This window comes from Pezoporus occidentalis, unplaced genomic scaffold (assembly GCF_034315485.1).
Source record: "Pezoporus occidentalis ecotype Australia unplaced genomic scaffold, CSIRO_AGI_Poc_V1 ctg239, whole genome shotgun sequence".
In the NCBI taxonomy this organism is placed as follows: Eukaryota; Metazoa; Chordata; class Aves; order Psittaciformes; family Psittacidae; genus Pezoporus; species Pezoporus occidentalis.
Window position 1 is genome coordinate 712,508 of NW_026914275.1, and position 25,664 is coordinate 738,171.

Sequence of the window (25,664 nt, forward strand, 5' to 3'; positions counted from 1 at the left end):
TAAACAGCAACTGTTTTCACCTTCATTTTAAAGGATAAGGCAACACAGTATTTAGCTTTCTCAGACTGATATGATTCAGAGATCAGAGCAGATCTAGGTATTTTAGTATCCCAGAAAGTCAATTTGAAGCCACCATTGCTCTTCACTGCATACTAAAGGACAGGCTATTTTAAGCTGCACAATTAGTTGTCCTCTGATTTTACCAGTGCCAGCCCATCGCAACTGTACCCTAGCACTGGAGAGGGGCAATCCATAAAGCACCTTATCTTCACGCTTTTCACATGCATTATACCAAAACGTCTACACAAGTAGTTTCCAAGGGACAGGCATCTGTGGGCAACATGGAGTCTGTAATGCTCAGAATCTGACCATTCAGGAGTGGACAATTCAGTGATTACAGCCAAAACCACAATGCTACAGTATTTATAGAGAGTAATATTCACTAACTCAACCTGAATGTAGCTTTTAGCAATAATCCATACTCTGTTGATTTCCATATTGCACATTACCACATTGCAACAGCATTTCCATTCCAAGGCTCTCACCCTCCCTGCATGGGCTGGGCCTTTGTTCAGTGTGAAATGCACCCTAAAGTGGAAAACATACCCTTTTGTTGCAGCTGCACCTGAAGGCATCGATTCCTCGCACCCAAAACACCAAGTGTGTCATAGAATCATGGAATAGTTAGGGCTGGAAAGGACCTTAAGGGCATTTGGTCTTATACTATAACTTACAAAATTTCATCTCCTTAACCAAGCTAGGCAAGACATTGTAGTTTTATGGCTACAAAACCTACATTCAGATGATAGTACCTACATGCTGTGAGCCACAGCAGGCAGCTACTTGGCATGTGCAGACAGTGAGCTCTCCTTAGAGTCACCAATACCTATTTATTCCTACCTTGCCTACCTCAGCTCAGAGATGACACTTCTCCTTGCAAAGCAGGACATTAATCATGTCATTGCAAACTTGACACTAAAACATGAACTATGCACTACTCCACTGTGAAGCCACCTTTAAAAAAAACCCCGGGTGTTGCACATCTGATCCTTAGTATCTTCCTGTTGGAAGAGCCCAGATTTCCAGCTCCAATGTGTCAGTTTTCCTTTCATTTAGAAGTTACCATAGAAGTTGTAGATAAATGTGCTTGTACTCGGTGAAGACTGACTAAAATCATTCCAGAAGTTAATGACAGCCATTTTACACCGGACCATGCAATTGGAGCTAGAGGGAGACTTCAGAAAACATCTAGTGCTTCAATGTTATACAAGCAAAACGTTCCATTTGTTAATATTTTAAGAGGAAAATTAGATTGGTACAATGAAAATATTGTACTTGTGAGTCACCAGAGTAACCCAAACTGCTATTCCAAATGTGCTAATAATGTATTTCAAGAAGTTACTAGGTGCTACAACACAAAACCAGAGAAGTACACCGGATACTGGTGTACAGCTGGCATAGATACATCCATACAACACATCTGTATTTTGCCACCCACTGTGTCCTGAGATGCACTACAAAGAACCACAGGTTGGATTCTTCCTTCGTGTACACTGGCATTACCACACTGGATTCAGTGGGACTGGACTGGCACGGCAGAAGAAAACTGTTCTTCCCTGTGGTATTTTCCTCCGGAACATAACAATCAAACTTCCTGTCAGTGTAGCTAACTGCAAAAACCCACAGACCTTGGGTTTATCTGGAGCCATCAACACATTTGTGGAGAAACCCTGAAGAATGTTCAGGTTTCTCAGCCCTACATGCTTCAAGCAATTTAACACTTGGAAGGAAAGCATTTTTAAGTGAACACTGTAAAAACATTTTCTGCAGCCGTCTACATCTTTTTTCTGCTGTAACCACACATACTTAAGAATGACTCATTCCCATGACAGGAGCTTGGAATTCCCGTGTGCCAAGCTACAAGCCAAGACAGCAAGTTATCCAGTTTCCAGTCTCCTCCTGTTTTCAATCCAGCATTTCCTCTCACCCAAACCTCCCTTCTGTATAGCATTTTACATTCCAAAAGCTTCAGAGATAGTTACCTTCTGCTTTTTATACACAGAGGAGAAATCATGACTGCCCTACTCGTGGATTAATGACCATACTTCAAAACAACCCAAAGCTAAAAGGTCATCCCAACTTGTTTGGGAAGGACCATAGTTTAGAGGAATTATTTACATACACATATAAACAAACCACACATCAGCTCTGCTAATACCTTGACATTTTCTGTTCCTGACCATCAAGCCAGAAGTAAGCTCTGTGTTAGCTCATTCCCTGAACAAGGAATTTTATAAGGCAAAGAACATGATGCTTCAAGTATTAGCAATTAGCATCCTCTAAAGGTCTCTGCACATGGCTCACAGATACCACACATTTGTTCCAATAAGATGATATTCAGTTAGAAACAACATTGGTTTATTCTCTACTTTAGCTGGGAATTCAATTAGTATAATTGGCTGTTAATCTACACATAACAGGGACCTGGGAGTTTCTCAGAAGGCATGCAACTCTTCTGGCCTCGGAGGATCCATGCTAGCTTTCACTAGCACTAAATCCAACCTGTAGTGCCTGGTACTATTGTTACAGCACTCCCTGCTCCTCTTCCCTCAGAGTGAAAAAGAAAGCTGGAGATGAATTACAGATGCACACAAAATCTTCCAAGCCACATTCAATTTGGTTTCTTTATCATCACTTAATCCAGATACCATGAAACGTTCAATTGCATGAAGATACAGACTCCGATGTCATATTAATGTTATCTATTATTCTGGACCTTTGGGAAGGGAGAAGGGGAAAGCAGTTTTCTCTCTCCCAAGCTGCATATTTTTAACATCTGCTATTTTAATGCAATTTAAAAGAAAATATTTCTGAGCTCTGGAGCAAAAAGCTTATTGGATGGCAGAGTCCCATGGAGCCTGAATTAGGTGTTTCAGGTCACAGAAATCTCTTATTTCAGCCTTTTTTTAAGAGGAATACAATACCTGGGGAGAAAGTTCTGCTTGTTTGTATCTAGCAACATGCAGTGCAGAAGAATGAGGATTTATTTCAAGCTACACTTTATACACTTTAAAGAGCTGACCGTTTAAAGATGTTGAACACCAAACTGAGTGGGATTTTAACCCGCTTCCTGGCAGTGTGGAGAAGAATCCCTGACAACCAAGCCAGAAGACTTCCTGTATCACCTGCCCTGCACACAGGACTAGGGATGGAATCTGTGTCCTAAGGCACACTGCAAGAGGAGAAGAACCCTTATCTCGAGCTTACACACGCTGCTGTGGGCTTTTACATGGTGGAAGCCTGGATCTCAGCTGTGTCTGCACAAAGCATTCTCGGCACACTGGCGAGCGAAGGGCATCTTTTCACGCAAGGGATTTCCCGTCTGTCCCTACAGCCAGCGACACGGAATCAAGAGGATTCAGCTAACATAGCCCCATCTCCTGACTCCTGCTAGTATTACACCGGACTATCATTCAAATAAGCTCTTTGTCTCTATTTTAGGTCTTCTAAAGAGGTTTGTAAGACTAAGAGGTTTCCCTTACAAATATGTTTTTAGTATCCAACTAGCCCATTAAAAAAAACAGACCACTGCAGACGTGATTCCCACAAAGCTGCCTGCAGAGTAGGCTGCCCTCCACATACCATCCCCTATCTCTGTTCAGAGAATGTGCTCCCCAGCCTTTGCTAGTAAATGTCTCCCAGGGAGAGTGCTGGCACCCTGCAGACAAGATCAGGTCTCAAATTCCTAGCACACAGCTCCCTACAAAACAGGGTGGGGAAACAGTTGGAATGCTGAGAAACAATGGCTTAACCTAAGGGACTCACCAAGGGAGTACCCACCATATCACAACCCGTTCCAAACCAGTATGCCCCACTGCCCAGGGCCAGACACCTCACACTGTGGCAATGCCCCTTTAGAACTGAGGACTCTCCAAGAAGCTCAACTACATTTGTCTTTTGTGCTAGAAACATGGATTTAATCATGAAAATCTGACGCGACTGAAGTCAGCGGGTTTGATCTCTTGGGTTGTTTGTACACTTAATACAGAAAGGCTGTGTCTGATTTTATTGGTTCCCACTAACAGTCAGTGCAAAAGGATGAGGTATTGATGCTATGTGAATTCTTTCCTCATTACATCAAATTTAACAAAACACATTGTGGCAATTTGCACTTGTGACATAATGAGTGTCAATTGCCACAAGGGAAGCACAGACAATCTGAGAACTAAGGGATGTGAGGATTTAAGTGGTTCTCTCAGACACCCACTTTTATCTTAACTAGGAGGAGTCTTGCTAATAAATTCCACAAGCAAGCACAACTCTGAAAATCTCAGTTGGTATCTCACGTCCGATGTGCTTTCCAGTGCAAGGAAGTGTTAGGAGGATCTGGTTCCCCTTAGGAAAGCCACAATACTGTTGGGTCCCTTCTCAAACAATGACAGTGACCCCCTCACATACAGCATCAAGGAAAGCTTGAGTCACAGCTTCCACAGCTCACCAGTCTCCATACTCAATTCATCTCATCACTCTTCCGGAGTTTGTCCCCCTCAACTTCATTGCAGGCCTCAAATTTGGTCTCTGTCTTTGCACACGAAACACACCCTTGACTATCTCAAAACTACCTCTGTAGTCCCTCCAAACTCTCATCACCCCAAAGCTGCTGCAGCAATAACCCACCTGTGATGATTTATCACTGCTGTAAGCAGCTTCCCTCCTCTGGGCTAGGTTCTGCTCACAGTGTTGCAAGAGCATCAAAGAACAGTGCTTGTTTTGTCCAGCTGCATGTCACACAGCAGCACAAGGCTCAGGATTGGGCAGAAACCCCATACATCTCCCCAGCTGCTGAGAACCACCTGCAGTCTGCAATGTGTTCTCACCTGCTTGCTAACAGCCTCTGAAGAAGCTCATTCAGAGCTTGCTTGGATAAATATAAATTGTTTAGTCTTCTCAGTGCAGACACGCCTAATCCACATCAGCATGAAATTAGATCTAACACTTGGTTTTGTTTTGCCAACTCTTTTTAAAAGAAGGGGGGGACAAGGTTGGAAAACTGTCATTTCCAGAAAGACACTGCAGTTACTGATCTCACCTAACTAAATATTCTTTATTTTTTCCCCTGTCACTTCATTTGTTTTGTTGCCTAGTTTATTCTTTTGTTATTACTTGAGACAAAAACCTCTTTATGCAGAGATCATGACTTGCCATACACTTGTACAGCACCAAGCACAATACTAAACAGATGGGCCTTTAGCACTATCAGTATAAATACATAATCATATACTGTTTCTCTAACCTACAGGGAGCACATCTGGTATTGCACACAAGAGTCCTAGGGCAGGACTCCTCTTTCTGCTGCACACCAAGGTAGAGCAGTAAACCACAGCCTCAAGTTAAGCTTTTAGGGTCTGGAATTACATACTTCAAAACTACACCTTGTGACTTTGAGACACTGGCCAGGTTAGCTCCAACTTACTGGAATACCGTAGCTACAGAATGCTGAACAGTAACTAGAGCATATACTGGTCAAGACCAGATACAGGCAGTGAAGTAGTTATTCACACACTTTTTTGGTCCCTGGAATCTATTTCAGCTGGCTGCACTTCAGTATAATCACCTTGATACACAGACACAAGAGGAGCTTCAAAGGACTCTTCCGTGATAAAACATCAGGAGCCCTTAGCTGCAAAGGTTAAACAGATACAGTTGATGCCACAATTGAGCAGAGCAAAAAACCACAAGATTACATGAGTGTATTTGCTCTTGCCTTCATTCCTCCTGTCCCCCAGATGGGCTGTCAAACTCAGTTTGGGAAACAAGGTGCTCCATCCATTGATCTTACCTTGCTGCTTTTCCTGTAGAAGTTAGTATAGTGGCTTTCCAAGCTAAAATAAAGGCCTGCAGATGCCTGATGCTGTACATCTAGAGGAAACATTATTACCCTGATCTTACAGATGGGGAACAGACAGATTAAATGGTTTGCCCCTAGACTACTCAAAAGGCCCTTAATTGAGACTAGTGCTGAACTCAAGTCCTGCCTCCCAGCCCATCCTTCAGTCAGACCTTCCTTCTCTCCAATAGGATCTGTAATTTTTCCATAGAAAAGCTGTAGAAACTATTACAATTTCTGCACATAAATTTCCACATGAGGTTGACAGAAGGAAGAAAAATGAGACAGTGGGGAGTAAAGTCAGAGGAGGCAGCATAGGATAACTGTCAGAACTGTCCAGAGCAAAGATTTCCAGGTTTACACATCCAAAGAACTGAGTCAGCTTCCTTCCAATAAATATTTATTGGGACCCCTGACTACTTCCAAGGTCAGCATGTGCCAGATATTGACCTTCATTGCAACAGCCCAAACAGCTTTTAGCAATCATGAAATCCATTATTCTCCAGGTGCTGATAAGCCTGTTCCCTCCCCTACTCCAATTTTGTTATTTTTAATAACTTACTCTGGAAGGATTTGGAATGTGAATTCCCTTTTCCATTCATTCATCTATCTTATTATAGTCAAAAATTCCATCAGCTGATTTCAAGTGATATTTAGTTCTAAAAGGCTGTCAGACATGCTGACTGGTAAATATTCATCACACAGAAAAGAGACACTACTCTTTCTGTGGATGGACAGGATTCCTGCACTCCAGGCAGTCAGCTTCACACCACCCAGACAATTCCATAGCAAGGAACAATTTCATTTTGAATTTCAGAACTTTAAATATGAGTCGGAGCAAAGAAAAGAAGCACAAAAAAATGGGTGGGTTTTTAGGGGCCTTCATAAATCCCACTCAAACAGCCCACAATACTCATAGGCAGTAAATGCGCAAGTCTGTAAGCTCCAGCTCTAGTCTAATATATCACTTATTCCTGGCTAAGGTTTTAAAATAAGAATTCCATCCCTCCTTCTTCCAGTTCAGTCTTGCTGGGAAGATGCTGCACTTAGACCTCAAGAGGGGACTTGTGCTAGTTTGTCACTTCTGCACCCTTTCATGCCCTACCTGCCACAAAACATCATGTGTGGCCAAGGTAACCCTGATGGCCACAGCAGCCACACTTATCCACTTCATGAAGATATGATCAGCAGGTAAGAACACCTGTACTTGCTCTGAAACACCAGGATTTCAACCTCAGGCTACAGAGGCTTGAACAAACCACAGGGCTCCAGAAAGCCCTTTTCACCTTGGAAAAAGGAGTTCAGGGTTCCCCAATTCTTCTATCATTCCCCCCAGGTTCTGCAGTTCATTGACAGAAGACAAAAGCCCAGCTTTGGAAGATTTCTGGGGCACGTCTGGTGCACACCACACTCAGGTTTGCAAGTGGAAGTTGGAAATATGCCCAATCTGCCAAGCTGACATCAAAGCAGTTGGTGGCAGTAACAGAGGCAGAATAGAGTCTGGATTAAAAAAACAAGCTTACTTAAGTTCATAGTAGCTCAGACTCAGCTCATCTTCAGCACACTGTGCAGACCCATTACAAAAACACTACTCCAAAAGCTCTTGACAACATCTGCAATTCTGAAGTCACAATTAAAGGCTGCTGAACGTTCAGTTCCTGACATTTCTCCTAAAAATCCTTTATTGGCAGAAAAAAACATGTTAAATCTTTTCTGCTGTGATGCCCATCCCATGCCAGCTACAATGCCAAGCACTATTTATAGCCTCATAAAATCAGAATGCACTTACGTAAGACTGCCTTAGTAAATGCAGGTTAAGGAGGAATAGCAAGCAAATCCACTTCTTTGTGTAGTAAAATCATTATCACAAATCTGTTATTGCACAGCAACAGAAAAGTTCAACAGTTGAACCCTGTCCTCACTCAGGTAGACTCATAGAGTTGCTGAGGTTGGAAAAGACCATTAAGTCCAACCATTAACCCAGCACTGCCAAGACCACCACTAAACCAATTCTCAAAGCACACCTACATGTCTTTTAAATAACCTCAAAGATGGCGATTCCACTACATCACTGGGCAGCCTGTTCTCATGCTGACTACCCTTCTGGAGAAGGGACTGTTCCTAATATCCAGTCTAAACCTCCCTGGCACAGCTTGAGGCTGTTTCCACTTGTCCTATCCCTTGTTCCTTAGGAGTAGAGCCCAGCACCCTCCTGGCTCCATCCTCCTGTCAGGCAGTTGTGGAGAGCAATAAGGTCCCGTCTGAGCCTCCTCTTCTACAGACAGCCACCGCCCCCCCCCCCCAGGTCCCCATCACACTTGGGCCCCAGGCCCTGCACCAGCCCCACTGCCCTTCTCTGGACCTGCTCCTGCACTGACACACGAAAGTGGAACTCTCACTGTGGAACCCTAGTTTCTCCCTCAAGAACTCAGGCTACCCCTTCCTTCTAACTTCATGCCATGCACTGCTTTCTCTACTCAGACCTCACCATTCCATCTGTGTGCAGTTTCCTAGGCTTCCCTGTTCCCTAAAATTACTCTTTAATATCCAAGTCTTCAGACTCTTCACTCTTTTCCCATCTCGCCATTTAGTTTTTAACCTTTCTGCAGGCCAGCCAGGCACATGCATCCCCCAGCTTCTGAGTGCTAGATGGCCATGAGAAAAGAATGCAGAAAGCACAGTGGAGTCTCTGTTCCCACTATATATCTACTTTTCTAGCAGATTTCTGGAGCAATGCTGATGTAACCCAGGAGGTAAGCTCAGACATACCCAGGATGAACTAGGAAGCAACTATCAAACCGAATCATTTCAGAGTCTGCAAGACTGGGGGGCATGTAAAGAACTCTCTCTTGGTCACATGTGGATAGCTCTTCCCCACAGGAGCAGAGGCTATCCCATTCAACCTAACCATTCTGTATAGAAAAGTTACGGAAAGTATACTCCACAGCCCAGTAAAGCTGTGGAGTAAAGCTCTAGTCTTAGAGCTTTACAAAAACAAGTTTGTAAAAATAACATACCTGTATAAATGCATGTACCGTTCTTCCTGAAGCTTCCTCAAAACATCCAGCTTGATGCAGGTATGCAACAACTGGATAGTTTTAGACCATGGTACTTGACTTCCAATGAAGTGTGGAAGACAGGGGCAACAGTCTACTTTGCCCATTGCTCCAACTCCACCTCTGACTGTGCAGGCGGTGGGTTTTAAGCAGCTCCTGTAAACCACTGAGGTATGACCAAGAGCAAGCAGTGCTGCCCAGGCAGGCCTGCTGATGGCTGAGGAGCCACCCCATGGTCCTGCACTACAAAGGGCTCCTCTCAGCTACTTGGCTGGGTGCAGGCTGCCTGCACATATAGACCAGTCCTGGCTACCATGGAAACATGGGTGATGTCAGCATTATGATGCAAGAGGGGCTGGAAGGGAGACCAGTGAGCTCAAATTAACATCAGCACATGGATTCTGAGCAACCGAAGACAAGAGCACCGATCTCTCACAGGTTGCATTTGTCTACTGTACATCTAAAAAAAAACAAAAACAACCCACACTTGCAAACTTTGCTAAGTTTGAATTCAATGCTTTTGATGTTTCCAACACCTCTTTAGCATTGTGTGCTGAAGTATGGATATGGCTGTTCCTACATGCACATCAGAATCAGCTCTGCAACTTTCCCATGAACTAGAAGTGGCAACATTGGAGCAGAAGTATTGAATGTCAATGCTGATGATGAGAAAGTTTTGTCAAGAAAGAATAGATACCATCTGACACATGTAACAGCAGCAGTAATTTGGAAATTAGAGCCCCTGACATATGCTTTCTAAAATTATCCATGAAACTAAAACCAAAGGCAATATACTTAAAATATTCTTACAGGAAGCCTGCAGACACAGCTGGCACGCATGCTGCAGCACTGTTGTCTGAACAGCACTTGCAACGCAGCCTTCTCTGTGGATGAGCACAGACATCAGCATTAGCCCATCCTTCCCCACCTCAAATGCCCATACCTCCAGTTCTACACATTGTTACACCACTAGTAAGACACACACATACCTTTGGTAGTTCTTGTTTCATGTCAGATTCGTCAAAGTATTCCACATTTATTTTATTGCTGCCTAATTGACATCCCTCCCCCCCCCCCCAGGACAGCACTAAGCACAGTCTGAACATTTATCTGTTTGATGCAATGTGATTTTTAACCAGCTGTGGAAAACGCTGGCATCCCGGTCAGGCTCTCAATGACAAAAGTAATGCTGCAAAACAATATTTATCTGAAAATAGCCCCAGTCCCTCCTCACCATGACCCTGCCTTCAGACAGCTATGCCTGATTTGCTGCTGCCCCATAATGCAGCATGCACTAGAAGAGAGGATCACAGCCCCTCCTGGCAACAGCAACGTTGGGCCAGTGGCAGTCACATAGAGACAAAGCAGGAGACAGACACCCTGGTTAACCAGGTCAGTGCTTGGGGGCTGTTAACTCTTAGTAACAGATGCCCTTGGGGAGTTTGTGGCCTGTCATGGGGGACACCCCATCCCCAGAAACCTGGTCTAGTGGAAGGTGTCCCTGCCCATGGCAGGGGATTGGAACTGGATGAGCTTTAAGGTCCTTTCCAACCCAAAGCACTCTGTGATTCTATGATACAAGATCTCTAGGTCTTTTTGAAGCAGAGAAGACAAAATTCTCAAGTATCAGCGAAGCATCATGAGATACATATCCACCATCAGCTTTGCAAGTTTCTCTTTTTACCAGCCATTCCCCGCCTTCCCTTTGCTTTAATCAAAAGCTCCAGTTTCAAACTATCTGCTTGTGTCAAACCATGCACCAAACTGTGTAATAGAAACATTCTTGCTCTGTGGTTGCTTTACAAAACTTGCATTCTGGTGTCACAGCCCACTGAAATTGGTGACCCTATTACTTCCTAGGATTGTTGCTGTTCTGGCATGCACAGGAGTGCCACAAGCTGCACATCAGGGAATTTATACATGTATACACGCACATAGAAATACAGTTCTTACTGTACATGAAACAGGGAAACAGAGAGGAGCTGCAGGAGAAAGCTCATAGTAAAAACGTAGCACTAGCAGCAACCCTGCTGGAAACAGCCACAAGCAGGAAAGTCAGTTCTTAACGCTTCTAAATGACACATGTGCCATCCCACCTGCACATGTGCATGCATGCAGAAGAGGGATTCAGCATTACTGGTAAAACACAAGTGTTTGAGAAAGGATTTAGATGGTGAAGGGAATGACTTAATGGGGATTCTCATGGGGAAAAAAGTGTGAGAATAGGAACAGTGACACTTGTGGAAGAAAAAAGATTAACAGGAGCATTAAGGCGGCATCATTAGCCTAGTAAACAGTAATAAACCAGGCTAGGTAAAAGCATATGGGAGTTACAGGGGTTGTCTGGATAACCAGACAACATATGTCCAGTTTGAGAAAGAAGCTTTAATGAGTTCGATGAAGAATGAATTCTGCCACAAATCCTGAAAGCACAGAAAGTTTTAAAGGGATAGAGAAACCCCAATGAGCTATGTATATTCTTCAGGAGCTATCATGCAGAAGGCATTTCATGCTAAGGCTGCCATCAGCTGCACTGGGACTAGTCAGGCTTCACAGTTCAGGCTGTATTTATTTTGATTTGGTGTTAGCCAGCTCAAGTACTGCATTTGCCCCAGGTGCTCAGTTTGTTAACCTGCCATGCTTTTTACTGATAACTTCCTTGCACCAGCAGAATGTGGAGTTAATGAGCAGGATAATGAACTTGTCCTGACCCTATATCCTCTAAAACAGCAATAGAGCCAAGTGTGTGGGGTGGGCATGGACAATCTGGAAACACAAGCAAGAGAGGCACTCCCTCTCTCCAGAGGGAGGCCTGGTAATCCCACAGATTTCCTTCCTCCCAGCTACTCAGCATAACACTGTTACCACCCTGAAGTAGCAAGTTCTATAAGGCACTTCAAATATTTCGTGTTAAGATCTGCCCAAAATTCAAGACAAAACTTATTCAACGCAACAGCTCCAGCTAAAGCTCTGCATCAGTCCTTGTGTAGCACATAAGCTGAGCAAGAAAATCAACCCAGAGACCTTACACTTCTGAGTGAGCTGCTTGATTCAGTGCATCTCTCTCAGTGTGTCACTCAATAAGGGTGTCATCCCACGGATGCCTGTCTCCTTTGCAGTAGGATAACCAGTTGTCATCCTTACCCTTAGTGGACAGACAGGGATCTTGCCTGCCACTAAAGAAAACAGGCAGGTGAGTGATTCCCAGTTTCAGGACAGCGTGCAAAGCCTTTGCGCAACACAGACAGTATGCATTCTCCCAGTTGCATCCATCAAGGTCAGGCACAACACAAGTAAATACTCATGCCTAGCTTTACTCCTCTTTATCAAAATTCAGTCTAGCTCCAGTCCTAATTTTCTCCGGTCCTAAATTTCTCAGCATTTGTCACCTGGTATGAACTATGTGCTATTGATGTATGTGCCCAGTGTAAAGATTAATTGAAGAACCACTATTCAGGAGGGGTTAACTTAATTCCCTTCTGTAGCTGCTCTGCAGTATTTCATGCAACTTGTGGCCAGGAATATTTTATTAGCTCCGTGAAAAGGGAGTCATGGCAAATGCTGTTGCTCAGTCTTGGTTAGCTGACACTGCTACAGAAGTTCCAGTTCACAGAAAAGGCTGAGGAGGGGACAAGACAACAGAGGGAAGATGGGAGGTGGCTCCTTCCAATTTGAGGACAGAAAGCAGAAACAGCTCTGATACATCAGGACAATGGCAATTGTACAGTACTTTACACAGAGGGATGGTCACAGAAATGGTTGGAGACACTGTGCTATTGCTTTTGACTTCTAAGAAAAATAGGGTTTGTGGGATGGAATTTCCTTCCAGTTGACTCAGTGCATTCAAGATTAAGAGCTAAGCCTGATATTTACTCCTGGTTTTGGGCATAATTATCCATCAGCCTGAAACTCCTAAACCTGATTTGGAAGAAAGGAAAGCAAAGACCATCAGATTAATCCTGCTGGTATAAAAATCGTTAGAGAAACACATAAGTAAAAGCTGTGCCACCACCAAAAACAAACAAAGCTCTCACAGGAGATTCTAACTTTGAGGGCAGGAGAGAAGATCTCGTCAGCCACAGAAAGCTGCTGCCTGGCCAGTGCTAGTCTCTTCAGGTGCTTGGAGTTTCTCCAAGGACCTGTCCTCACATTTGCACACATGCTCAAGGACAGAAAGAGTAAAATTATGTTTTCCAAGCCACCTTTTAGTCTATGCTTGGGGGCTGCTTCCTAGACTTAGTTTTGAATGGATGTTTTGGTCAGGGAGCTGATGATTTTCTCCATCCCTGAATGGGTGACTAACCACTTCATGGAAGTTTAAATACTCAGACCACTTTGAGACACATGGCTGGAGGCTGTTATCCAGGACACAAAGCAATCAGCTATAAGTTTGCCCCAAAAGTTAAAAAGAAAGGGCAATATATTGGTTAAAATAGAAAGACAAACAAAATATTCAGAAATACAGACACCTATCCAGGCAGACAGTTTGGCAGCTGGCAATCAGGTTTAGAGTCTGACATCTCTGAATAAGAGATTTTACATAAATACAATTCTACATTTCTTACATCAGCTTTATAGTCAGACCTCAGTCCTGCAGCTGATTCAGAGCTCTCCTCATGGTCCAGAAACTTTGACAGGTTTCACCAAGTCTGCCTTTTCATAATTTAGTATAAATGCCAATTCCAGAATGCAAATTGACTGTGAGGCCAGCTCTTTGAAGAGCTGGCTATCCTCAATTGCCAGTGAAGTCAAGGAGAGTCAAAGCATCCATAAAAGCACAGGATGAGAGTATATTACAAAATGGACAATTACCATGGTATGTAATCCTGACACATTCAGATAGTTAATGCTTCTGGGAGTAGAAGAGTAGCCAATAATAGAAGCTAATAGTTCATTCCAAACAATGAGAGGGAACTAGATGCAGTCAAATTCTGTATTTCAGCATAAATACTGTTAATGTGTTTCTAAATGGGTGGGCAAAAAGACAGTTTTAAGATAGAATAATTAAGCCTCCTTTATGAAATGTCTCTGCAGACATTTTCCATTATCTATTTTCTTATGTATTAATAGAGGATCAGAATTATAGTTTAATTATTCATGGAGTTCTAAAGAGATACTATGTTCAAAAAGTCATTGACATCACACACAAAGTCCACCAAACTCCCGTACACCTTAATGAGGCCAAGCAAGAGACATGAAGGGCAGACTCAGGATGGGTGGACAGGAGAGCAGGAGGACACTGCACATCTTGCATCCTGCTCCTGGCAGGACAGCTCTCCAGGCTCTGCAGTGATGCATTTTGGGTCACCTTTCATCTGTCCTAGGGGATTTACCCCACTACACATGGGTGAGGTTGCATGCAAGCACCACCACACTGACATGAGACTGTCTCAGCCTGGCATTTCCACAGGGGCTTAGGGGACACAGCTCCTCTCAGGGCTTAATTTTTTACACTGCTTTAAAAGTCTTAGACTTAAGATCTTCTATGATCCCTTCATTCACTAACACCGATTCCCAAAAATCTACATAAGACAGATTACCCAGGGTCCAGGGACTGTAACTTTAACAAAATGCATAATCACAAACACCCTTTCATTACATGTAGAGTCACTCTGCCCTAAAGCCTGCTGTAATAAGAAAGGTTATTCTTTACCTGCAGACGTACCTAAGATGGGTTGCTGCCTCTGCGGTGACAGAGCATAACAGTGCTCACTGCTGTCTGGTGCCATCTGCTGGCACGAGGCGTGACACGACCCGATAAATCCTCTCCGGGTACCTACAATCAAGATACACACTAGGCTGAGTATCTTCAGGGTTGGATGAAAAATGCTTACCATACTGAAAACCATAAACACTAAAAAATTTACTTTCACATCAGATGATACAAGGTAATGATAGAAGAGCAGGTGTAGATTTGCTTAAATTAGCATTTTGGCCAAAACAAAAGCTCCATGCTTCCCATAAGAATAGACAGTTTATTTACAGACTTTCTAGCCTCAAAAAGGAAATGAACATTTTTGTGAAACAGCTCTGATTAGAAACGAAGCTTTCAATTACTTTAGAACTTCTCTACAAAACAGGTCATATGAATAAAGTCCCCAACAACCAGAGAATTTTCCTTGAACCTACCTTAAGGAGAGAAGTTTCAGCAGACTCCCCGAACTCAAAAGTGGGAGTTAAACATCTGAACCAGCTAAATATTATTATGACAGTTCGCTGCAAGGAATAAGCTTTCAAAACAGAAAATGTACATGTTATCCCACACAGACCTATTCCGCAGTTAAAAGCCTGTACAGATTATTATTATCTAGAGCCTTGCAGTTCCACTGTATATTCATGCATGACCAGCTGATCAATACTGGCAAAATCCTTGTCTGAAAGACACAATTTACCCACAAATACACAAAATACATGTTTACACCAAAGTGTATTGACTCCCATCAGTGTATTGACTCCCATCTATAAAGCAATGACTATTAAAAACAGGTATATGTATCACCAGTTCTTTATTTTAAACTAGCACTTTTATAACCAGCCTGCTTATTAGTCCCTTCAGTATAAATTATACGGACATTAGACATAATTTCCCCAGTAGAATATTCCCTCGTACCCACAGCTAACATAAGAAATTGGATGCAAGCCTTCATTAAGTCACAAACTGAAGAGTTCTCTTGCTTAACTTCTGAATAAAAGACTATTAATCTGTACCACTGGCACAAAACTTTCTCCAAATGTGTTCATGAACAAACAAGTTATGAGGTGAAACAAACCAAATTCAGAGCTAGCACAACTGTATTTCAGGGACCCCACGGTTAGCTGACCCAGCTTGCTGTCATAGTTAAAAGCTTCACTGAGTTGAAGCACTGGTATAGAATCATAGAATCGTTAGGGTTGGAAAGGACCTTAAGATCATCTAGTTCCAACCCCCCTGCTGTGGGCAGGGACACCTTACGCTAAATCATATCACCGAAGGCCTCGTCCAACCTGGTCTTGGACACTGCCAGGGATGGAGCATTCACAACCTCCCTGGGCAACCCATTCCAGCGCCTCACCACCCTAACAGGAAAGAATTTCCTCCTTATATCCAATCTAAACTTCCCCTGTTTAAGTTTTAACCCATTACCCCTTGTCCTGTCACTACAGTCCCTAATGAAGAGTCCCTCCCCAGCATCCCTATAGGCCCCCTTCAGATACTGGAAGGCTGCTATGAGGTCTCCATGCACCCTTCTCTTCTCCAGGCTGAACAGCCTCAACTTCCTCAGCCTGTCTTCATACGGGAGGTGCTCCAGTCTACTGATCATCCTCGTGGCCCTCCTCTGGACTTATTGCAGCAGCTCCATGTCCTTTTTATGTTGAGGACACCAGAACTGCACACAATACTCCAGGAGAGGTCTCACAAGAGCAGAGTAAAGGGGCAGGATCACCTCCTTCGACCTGCTGGTCACGCTCCTTTTGATGCAGCCCAGGATACAGTTGGCTTTCTGGGCTGCAAGCGCACACTGAAGCCGGCTCATGTTCATTTTCTCATCAACCAACACCCCCAAGTCCTTCTCCGCAGGGCTGCTCTGAATCTCTTCTCTGCCCAACCTGTAGCTGTGCCTGGGATTGCTCCCACCCAGGTGTAGGACCTTGCACTTGGCATGGTTAAACTTCATGAGGTTGGCATCAGCCCACCTCACAAGCGTGCCAAGGTCCCTCTGGATGGCATTCCTTCCCTCCAGGGTATCAAAACCAAACCACACAGCTTGGTGTCATTGGCAAACTTGCTGAGGGTGCACTCAATCCCACTGTCCATGTCAGTGACGAAGATGTTAAACAAGACCAGTCCCAACACCGATCCCTGAGGGACACCACTCTTTACTGGTCTCCAGCTGGGCATTGAGCCATTGACCACGACTCTTTGTGTGCAGCCATCCAGCCAGTTCTTTATCCACCAAGTGATCCATCCATCAAATTGATGTCTCTCCAATTTAGAGACAAGGATGTCGTGCGGGACAGTGTTGAACGCTTTACACAAGTCCAGGTAGATGACATCAACTGCTCTACCCCTGTCCATCAGTTCCGTAGCCCCATCATAGAAGGCCACCAAATTGGTCAGGCAGGATTTCCCCTTAGTGAAGCCATGCTGGCTGTCACCAAGCACCTTGTTGATTTTCCTGTGCCTTAGCATGCCATCCAGGAGAATCTGCTCCAAGATTTTGCCAGGCACAGAGGTGAGACTGACTGGTCTGTAATTCCCCGGGTCATCCATTTTCCCCTTCTTGAAAATGGGGGTTACATTTCCCTTTTTCCAGTCATCGGGAACTTCACCTGACTGCCATGATTTCTCAAATACGATGGCCAGCGGCTTCGCAACTTCATTTGCCAGCTCCTTCGGGACCCGCGGATGGATCTCATCAGGACCCATGGACTTGTGCACATTCAGATTTTTAAGATGGTCTCGAACCAGTTCCTCTCCTACAGTGGGCCCAAGGTCTTCATTCTCACAGTCCCTGCATCTGCCTTCCAAGACTTGGGTGGTTTGGTCAGAGCCTTTGCCAGTGAAGACCGAGGCAAAGAAGTCATTCAGAACCTCAGCCTTCTCCAAATCCTGTGTAGCCAGTTCTCCCGAGAGCTTCCTGAGGGGGCCTACGTTCTCGCTAGTCTGTTTTTTATTTGCTATGTACCTGTAGAATCCCTTCCTGTTATCGTTAATACCTCTAGCTAAGTTTAATTCTAACCGGGCCTTAGCTTTCCTAACCTGGTCCCTAGCTTTTCGGACAACATCCCTGTACTCTTCCCATGCCACCTGTCCTTGCTTCCACTTATTATAAGCCTCTTTTTTCTATTGAATTTTCCTCAGGAGCTCCTTATCCATCCAAGGATGTCTCCTGGCCCTCCTGCTGCACTTCCTTCTGGTTGGGATGCAACGCTCCTGAGCTTGCAGCAGGTGATACTTGAATATAATTAACAGCCACTTCAGCCACTGCAGGTTTCAGTTATACAGATCTATTTGAAAGTTACAAAGCGAGTTTTGAAAGATACAATTTTGTTCCACACCTAAACCAGCTTCCAGACATTACACTTACAAAGAAGCACACTCTTATGCATGCTTTCTGCTCAGTATTTATCTGTACCTCTTCCTTCAAAGCACTGTTTGAGCACACAGGATGCAGACGCAGATCCTCCACAGCTTAGTCCAGAGCCTCTGCTTGTGTTTCGTGACTTTTAACTGTGACTCCACACCTCACTGTCATCCCCAGAAGCTTAGCCAGGGATCCCTCTGGGCAAGCGTTGTACAAACACAAGATGGCAAACTGTGAAGAGAAGAGCTTTAAAGCACATCACAGCCTGAGCACCTCATCCAATCCTCACTGTATTGCTTCAGCAGCATTTTTTTCCAAAATCCACCTTCTCATGCCCAGTCATTACAGCTTCAGCCACCCAAAAGACTACCTCACCCTGCCAATGTGCTTCAGGGGAAACAGCCCCTGCTCCCAAAGAGCCTGCACCAGGGACAAGGACTAATGCTGTGGGGAACTGTACACAGGACAAGCTCGGGGTTGGCTCTCCATTTCTAATTAATTTGCCATAATCCATTTGCCATGCCATTGCCCTAGGTAGTATTTGCACTAACTAGGGCCTTTGGGGCCATTTTTTACTTCCTGAGACCAATGCACCTTTATCAGTTCTCCAGCTGAACAGGCTCTAACAAAATGGTGGTTAGAGCCAGCCCTGGCCTTTGCTTGCCCAGTCACACTTGCTTCCCCTACACCTTCCCTTCAGCCAGAACAGCGGCTTTCATCATATCCCACAGCTTCTCTGAAAGAAATGCCAGTTTGAAGATACAGGAGTCTACAAAACAAGACTGGGCTCCTCATTTCACACAGCTGGGCTGCCTGGGTGCATGGGAACAGAGGCCCCATCCCTGGGCCTGCAGATCCCCAAGCATAAAGTTGAAGTAAAAGCTTTAAGGAAGCATCTCCTAAATCCCACTCCTCCAAGTGAAAATATGTGTAATACCACCAAAAAAAAGGAGAAAGTCTCCCTGCATTCAGACACAGTTCAGCCTGGGAAGCTCTCTCCAAGCCCTGGGCCTGAAGAAGTTGAGAGGGCCTTCCCTGCTGACAGGAACATGGCAGCCCCACACACCTCCAGGCCCAGGGCAGCCAGCAGAGCCTCTCCTCAAGGAGGAATTGCTTTTATAAGACAGACTTTGAGGATATTTAATAAACATGGGGAAGTCACAGGAGGCTGCAGCTTGGTAAAGGGTTAAAATATCAGAATGAGATCTACTGCCAAGATCTAGTAACACAAAATGCCAGACCTCCCATGTTTTCACTGCAGGCTTCTGCAAGAAAAGGCGCCCCATTAGTCTCCACCAAAAGTATTTCTGCCTGGATACTTAAGTCCCTCAACATCTAAAGGAACCCTCTCACACCCTGGAAATCAAGCCAGGCTGGAACTCAAGTAGGTGGCACAGGAGGTTTGTATTAACTCTCATATGTATAAACAAAAAGGTGTCAAGCATTGAAAGTCATCAAATTCTTACAAATACAACTTAATTGCAAACACATCCCTTGTCTTTCATTAGAGAAGTTAAAAGGAATAGTGCATTTGCACAGACCCAGATGCAGTCCTTTTAACATGAGAGTTACTGACCCTCCCAGAAAGTAACCCTGACTCTGTTCGCAAGTTGAACTGCAAACAGTTACACAGATGCTTGACTGTACAATAGAGCTGTCCATTGGGGTAACAGGACTTGGTTCGGTTAAGAACAAGAAACTGTGTGTACTTGCTATCCTTAAATACTTAAAATGCACAGAAATCCTTTTAGGACACAGTTTCCAATGAACAAAACTTCTCCCTCAAAGTGTTCATCTCCAAGAAGGTGTGCACCCACTTAACGTTTCTGTACTCCCATCTTCCCTTTATCATCCACAAGTTTCCCTTCATACTTGTATTCCGCCTCTGGTTGAAGATTCTTAAAGGAAGCAAATTTCCAGGAATAAAAGTTTAGCATTATTCATTTGACCACAGAATTTTACTTTGGAAGCATCAGTCAGTTAACTCTGAGAAAGGGATTGTTATGACTACCTGCCTAAAGTACACTGCTTCTCCAGGGCTGCAAGCTTAAATCAGTGTACACCAGCTTACACTAATATACACCAGTGTTAAGTACCCCTTCCATCTTCCCTTCCAAGCTCTTTGGCTCCAGCTCCTCTTAGCCAGCTTTCTCCATCAGGAACTGAATCCAGCTGCCCTCAAAGGATCAAAGGCAACCATCTCTTGAGGATAATCACACTGAACAGTACTCTTCAAGGTCATGTGAATAGTCTCCCTGATTTCTCAGTATAACTCACTTCTGCAGGGCAGAAGTTACCACAAGTAGCAGCAATACTCATCTAGTTCTTCATGAAAAAAACAAAAGTCAAACAGAAAAGTACCACATTCAGAAACTTCCCTTAAAACACTCCTAAACAACAGGCAAATCTCCCCTTTCCTTTTGCTCATCCCACTACGTGGGGTTCACATCCAGTATGCAAAGGACACCTGCCTGTATCACACACAGCCAGGAATAACTAAGGCTTTCAGCCTTTCAGGGTTCAAAACCTTTCTTTCAAGAAACCCACCCTTCCATACTCACAGCACAGAGCAAAAGCAAACCTTTTGCTCTACCCTTGCTTTTAAGGCTGGTGCTCCCAGAATCCCTTGAGGGGCAATCAAGTGGGAAAATAGAGTCACCTGAGGTAGCTGCACCTGAAGCAACACTGCCTCTTACTGAGGATTTAGTAAAAAACAAAGACATTAATAGTCCCAAAATAAGGACCAGGGAGAGGGGTTCATTGCTTTAATCTGACCCATGGCTCAGCACAATCTAGAGATCTGATGGGCATGGTCACCCCATGCCTCAGTTCTCAGCCTGCTACAGGGGAAGAAGGCAAGACAGGATGACCAGAATAACCTCAGTGTTGTTAGCTGCACCATGCTGTGCAGTGGCAAGGGGGTGTCAGATGGGGCAGCCCTGTGGCACAGACCAAAGCAGCTCCCACAGCTCCATGCTTCCCACCCTCTCCGAGGATGCCCAAACATGTGCCATGTGCCCTATGAGTCTCACCTCCATCACCAGAGAGAGGCTGGAGAGACATGCCAGGTGTTTGCTCTGTTCAGAACCCCAAAGTACTGCCCTCAGGACTTCCTGAATCCCTCTTCCTGAACCCCTCTGGGGCCAGAGGACCAGGGAACAGGAGCCTGGTTTCCCAGGCAGCAGCTCTGGGGTCACGAGAAGAGGAGAACTGATACATATCTGGGGTCCTCCCAGACTGATTTCTTTCTCCATCTCAAAATCAGCATTCTTTAATGGGGCTCTTCTCGTGACAGAAGGCTATTTATTTTCATGCTCACCACCTCATGGTTTCCCATCCCCCTTCCCTTTAGCCCAAATTGTAATTATCCTTGCCCTATTCTGACAATGCAGCTTGTGAAAGCCATGACTGAGATATTTCCAGGTCAGCCAAATTCAAATTCTCGTACATCAGGTTTATCCTGTGGGAGATTTGCTCTATTATTCAGGTACCAGGAGTAGGTCGTGATTAACATAGCAGAGGACAGAAACTCTGAGCCACTTTCTTGCAGAAACATGTATTCCTAAGATACCTGTACATAAAAATGTGTGCAAAATGAACAGGTTTCAGAAAATCTACAGGGCATTTTGATATTCTTGGTGTGTCAGTGGAGCCAAAATCACAGTTTAATTGTTCACCTGCATTCATCCAGCCTCTGAATTTGATTGGGGAGAATTATTGCAAGGCCTCGACCTTGTTGTGGTGTCAATTACAGCCAGAAAGCCTGTAAGACACAGCTCCTGCTTCAAAGGCTATTTGCTGTCCATTCTGACCAACAGAGCACTTGTTATCCCCATTTCCCAGATGGGGAATTGAGTCATGGTTAGCCTTTTTTCCGTAAAGTGGAAGGTGGAAATATTTCACCCCCAGCTTGAGTTCAATGTGAACAAATGTTGGACATGCCCAGTAAGGATGCTCTGGACACCCACCAGATACTAGAAATGCAGGTGAACAGGAAGGCAAAACGTTGAGCCTTTAAAAGCATCCTCAGAGCAAAGCATACTTGGCTGGTGCAGGGGTATAAATGTCTCTGCAGGAACACAGGGGGAGATCCACAGAAGGTGGAAATGCCACTCCTGGGGCCAATGGTCACAGGCAGAAGCTCACAAGAGATTTTGCTGTGCAGGACTCCTTCAGCAGAGCAGCAAGTTTAACCCTGTCCATCTGCATATTTGCCTTCCTGAAGGGGAATGAAAACCCCAAGTGTCTGCTCTAGGACCCTGCTGTGTGCCTGCCTCGAACACCATATGCTGCTTTGGAACATGGGCATTTCCTGACGCTCAGGGGAAAAGCTAGGTGCCTGACATGCATCCAGGAGGAAGGGGACTGTATGCATCTGGTGAATATAATCATCCTCCCATCTCATTCCTCTGATCTCATCCAGTGTGAATTTGCACTGAAAACGATGAAGCAATGCTAGCATGGAGCCAATGTATGTGAGAGGAAACTCAAACTTAATGCCTCCAGCTTGTATTTAAAACACATTGCCTATACGTATTGCTGTGTATGACATAATTAAGATAACACATCGTATAGTGCTGGAGCAACATGAAACAGCACCTGCCCTACCTGACCTTTCCTGCATTGTTGGAAGCTCATTTGCACCCAAAGTGCATACAGGCTGAAACAACAAAAGCATATGCACTGCTATTCCCCCTTATGGGCTCAATTTACTCCTGAATATTGTAATCTACAAACAATTCCAGAGCAGGAGAATAGTTTAGGTGATAGACAGTACCTGCTCATTTTCACAACATGTTTTGATAGTTACAGGCTCTGATCACAGCTGGTCAGGACTATGCTGCTGCAGAGCTTCCACTTTTGTCCCTGGCTCATCCCATATGAGTTTAGTAGATCTGAAAGCTGGAGAGGACTATAGCTATATATTTATATACACTGTCTTCTTTAGCCTTAAGCCACCTCAGAATCTCTAAATTACCACTCCATATCATGCCAAAATCCTCAGCAAATCAGAAGAAACGCTCAGAAACGTATCTCTCCAAATGTTCTAAATGCTGCAGACTTACTCATTGTGAATACTTATATGACTTGTTTTTTGAAGTGTGTAAAATCTCTGTTCTCACTCTCAGATCATAACTGACGGTGGAAAATGGATTTCTGCAGATAAGACCTTCAGGTCTAGTGTCACACGTAGTCAGGGCACAACTAGGATTGTCAGTGGAAAGCAAGGAAATGCAGCACATTTTGGCAACATTCAAAATGTGTCTCAAGATCTGATGTGTGACTGTGGCACATGCTACTTGCTGTGATAACAGGCCAGGCTAAAAATGTGCTTTTCCCAAGAAGGGAAACATACAGTGAGTGTCTCTGCTACAGCCCAGTCAAGTGCCCTTTCCAGGAGAGTCCTACCACATGGACACATGCTCCAAACTGGGTGATTTCAAGGGCAAATGGCCAGTTGCTGATGAAACATTTAACTTTCTGTTTCTCTCAATTATTTTGTTTAAGCAGAGTCGAAGCAGCAAAAGATCTGATTTGTATTCAGTGATATATATATTTTTTACACCCCAAAGCAGTTGAACAAGAACATGAAGCGCAAAGATATAAGGAAAGAGAAGCAGAACACAACAATTTAGGTGAAACCAGGGAAATTGGTCTAAGTCCTGCAGAAATACACTGGCAGGAGTAAGCCCCATCCTGGATCCAAGGAGATGACTAAAGATAGAAATCCCTATTCTTTCATTTAATATTGCACTTAGTAGTATTTAAATGCAAAGCAGCATTTTGTTTTACAATCTCCTATAGCTACAGAGAGGTGCTTGTCTCTCCGCTACTCTGTAACAGGAAAATGATGTATATTAAAAATATACTTCTAACTCCAAGTTTTCAAAGTTTCAGATTTCTCACTCTGTGACCAAGTGCGGCAAGATCCCAGATCTTGGAAATAAGGGTCAGAGACTTTGAGGTTTTCCCACCCTTAATATTTGCATTCACAAATGCTTCTCAGTGTAAGATTCTGAGAAGTGGTCAGACCAATTTTCCCATGTTTGCTTATCCATGTTGACCCTGTGGCCAGCTAGCTCTTGAAATAATAATGAGGCTTCTTCACTGTAATACACAAGGAACTGTACTTTTCATACAGCTTCAAGTAAGATAGGGCTATCTGTCACTTTTGTAGCTGAGACGCATCAAGTTGCTGCAACTTTCAACTTGGATCACCTTTCCCTCCCTGAAATGCATTATGGAGTTAGTTAATTTAAATTATTTCAGCAAACAGTGATGGCACTGGTGATGCTTCTGTTGATACAAGTGTACATTGGAGCATCAGCCAGGTTGCACACATATGGAATTAAGCATATGGACCCATACAGAAGATGAAATCCTGCCTCAGCAAAGTTAATGGCAAATCTCCTGACTGCAGTACAGTCAGGCTTTCTGTCTCATCATTACAGAGAATTCAATAGGAAATAGTAACAAAAATAGTAAGGTGCACAGTCCCCAAATGTAATGGATTACACTGTGGCAGCAAACTTGAGATCTTCACTCGGCCAATTGCTTGGCATGAAAAGATTACCCCTATTCTTCAGATCTTATGCAAAGTTAAGGTCTGAAAAGGTGTTTTGATGAGAATAGCATAGCAACATGTTGAATCTTGAGAATAAATATATAATTTATTTCTAAAAGTGCTCTGATCATTACCAATTTCACCCACATGTGTGATGACAGCATTCTTTTTTTTTGGTCTATAGCCAAGGCCCTTGAAATCACAGACCTTAGAAACTGGCCTGTGATTTATGACACTGATCCAGGCATTGCAGGCAGCAAGCTACACATGTTCCCTGCCCTGCACATGTGGTTACTTAGGTGGCATAGTAAAAGGGCTGCATAATTCCTCAAGGGGATGAACAAAGCAGAGATGAAAGCATAGAGCTTAGTCTCTGCTCTGCACCCCTTGTTTGCCTTAAGTTCCTGATCGTACTTCTCTGAACTTCTCCCATGCAGCTTTTTAGGATGAGAAGTCGTAAAGCTGTATAGAAGCTCTCTGTATAAGCTCTGTTCCTCTCTGCCTTTGGCACTAGATGACCATTCAGACTGGCTTTCCTTTTCCAGAATTTGGTCACATCAGCATCATGAGAGCACAGGCAATCACTGGGGTGTTCAATCTTCATCAATGGCTGAACCAAATAATGAGAGGCATATGTATTCCTGTAGTGAAGGTTTTCCCAGCCTTCCCTAAGTAATTGATGTCAGCATCAATACACCACTTCTCCCTGCTATGGCTCAGCGGCATTTATGGTAGGTTTCCTTTTTAACTGTGCTTTTGTTTTTCCAATTTCCTGCTCTTAGAATCTTGTCCAGTAAATTCCATGTTCGGGGTTTATAGACTTTTTGATCATAGTTCTTAGAAGATAATTCTTTTGGGATGTCACAGGCATGGAGCAGCTCAAAAGAATAACCATTGTTGACAAGATCTTTGACCGTGGACAAGTGTTCCTCATTAAGAACAGGTTCTATTTTCTGCTTAGAAAAACAAACTTCCTGCACACTCTAGTTACAAGGAAATGGCCCTATTTTTATAAGGACACGTTTATGTTTGAAGCCAGCAAGGCGCTTAGTCCTTCTCTGGCCTTTTATCACGTTCATGGTTACTTTCCC

General features: G+C 44.0%; 1 protein-coding gene across 4 annotated transcripts in view; it reads right to left on the minus strand.

Annotated features, from left to right (window-relative positions):
- LOC134165373 (glypican-5-like) overlaps positions 1-20,565 on the minus strand; it is a 391,916-nt gene extending 371,351 nt beyond the window's left edge. The window contains exons 1-2 of one of the 4 annotated variants that reach the window (XM_062622059.1): positions 20,476-20,565; positions 18,060-18,239 (exon numbers count right to left, since the gene is read on the minus strand). Coding sequence is in view for 1 of the 4 variants with exons in the window: in XM_062622058.1 (XP_062478042.1) it covers positions 14,597-14,672 (76 nt within the window). In the remaining 3 variants the exon portion in view is untranslated. Of the gene's footprint in view, positions 1-8,904; positions 9,212-14,596; positions 14,739-18,059; positions 18,240-20,475 lie in introns of those variants that run through there. The other 3 variants (XM_062622061.1, XM_062622058.1, XM_062622060.1) reach the window with 3 other exon arrangements.
- Between the last annotated feature and the right edge of the window lie 5,099 nt (positions 20,566-25,664).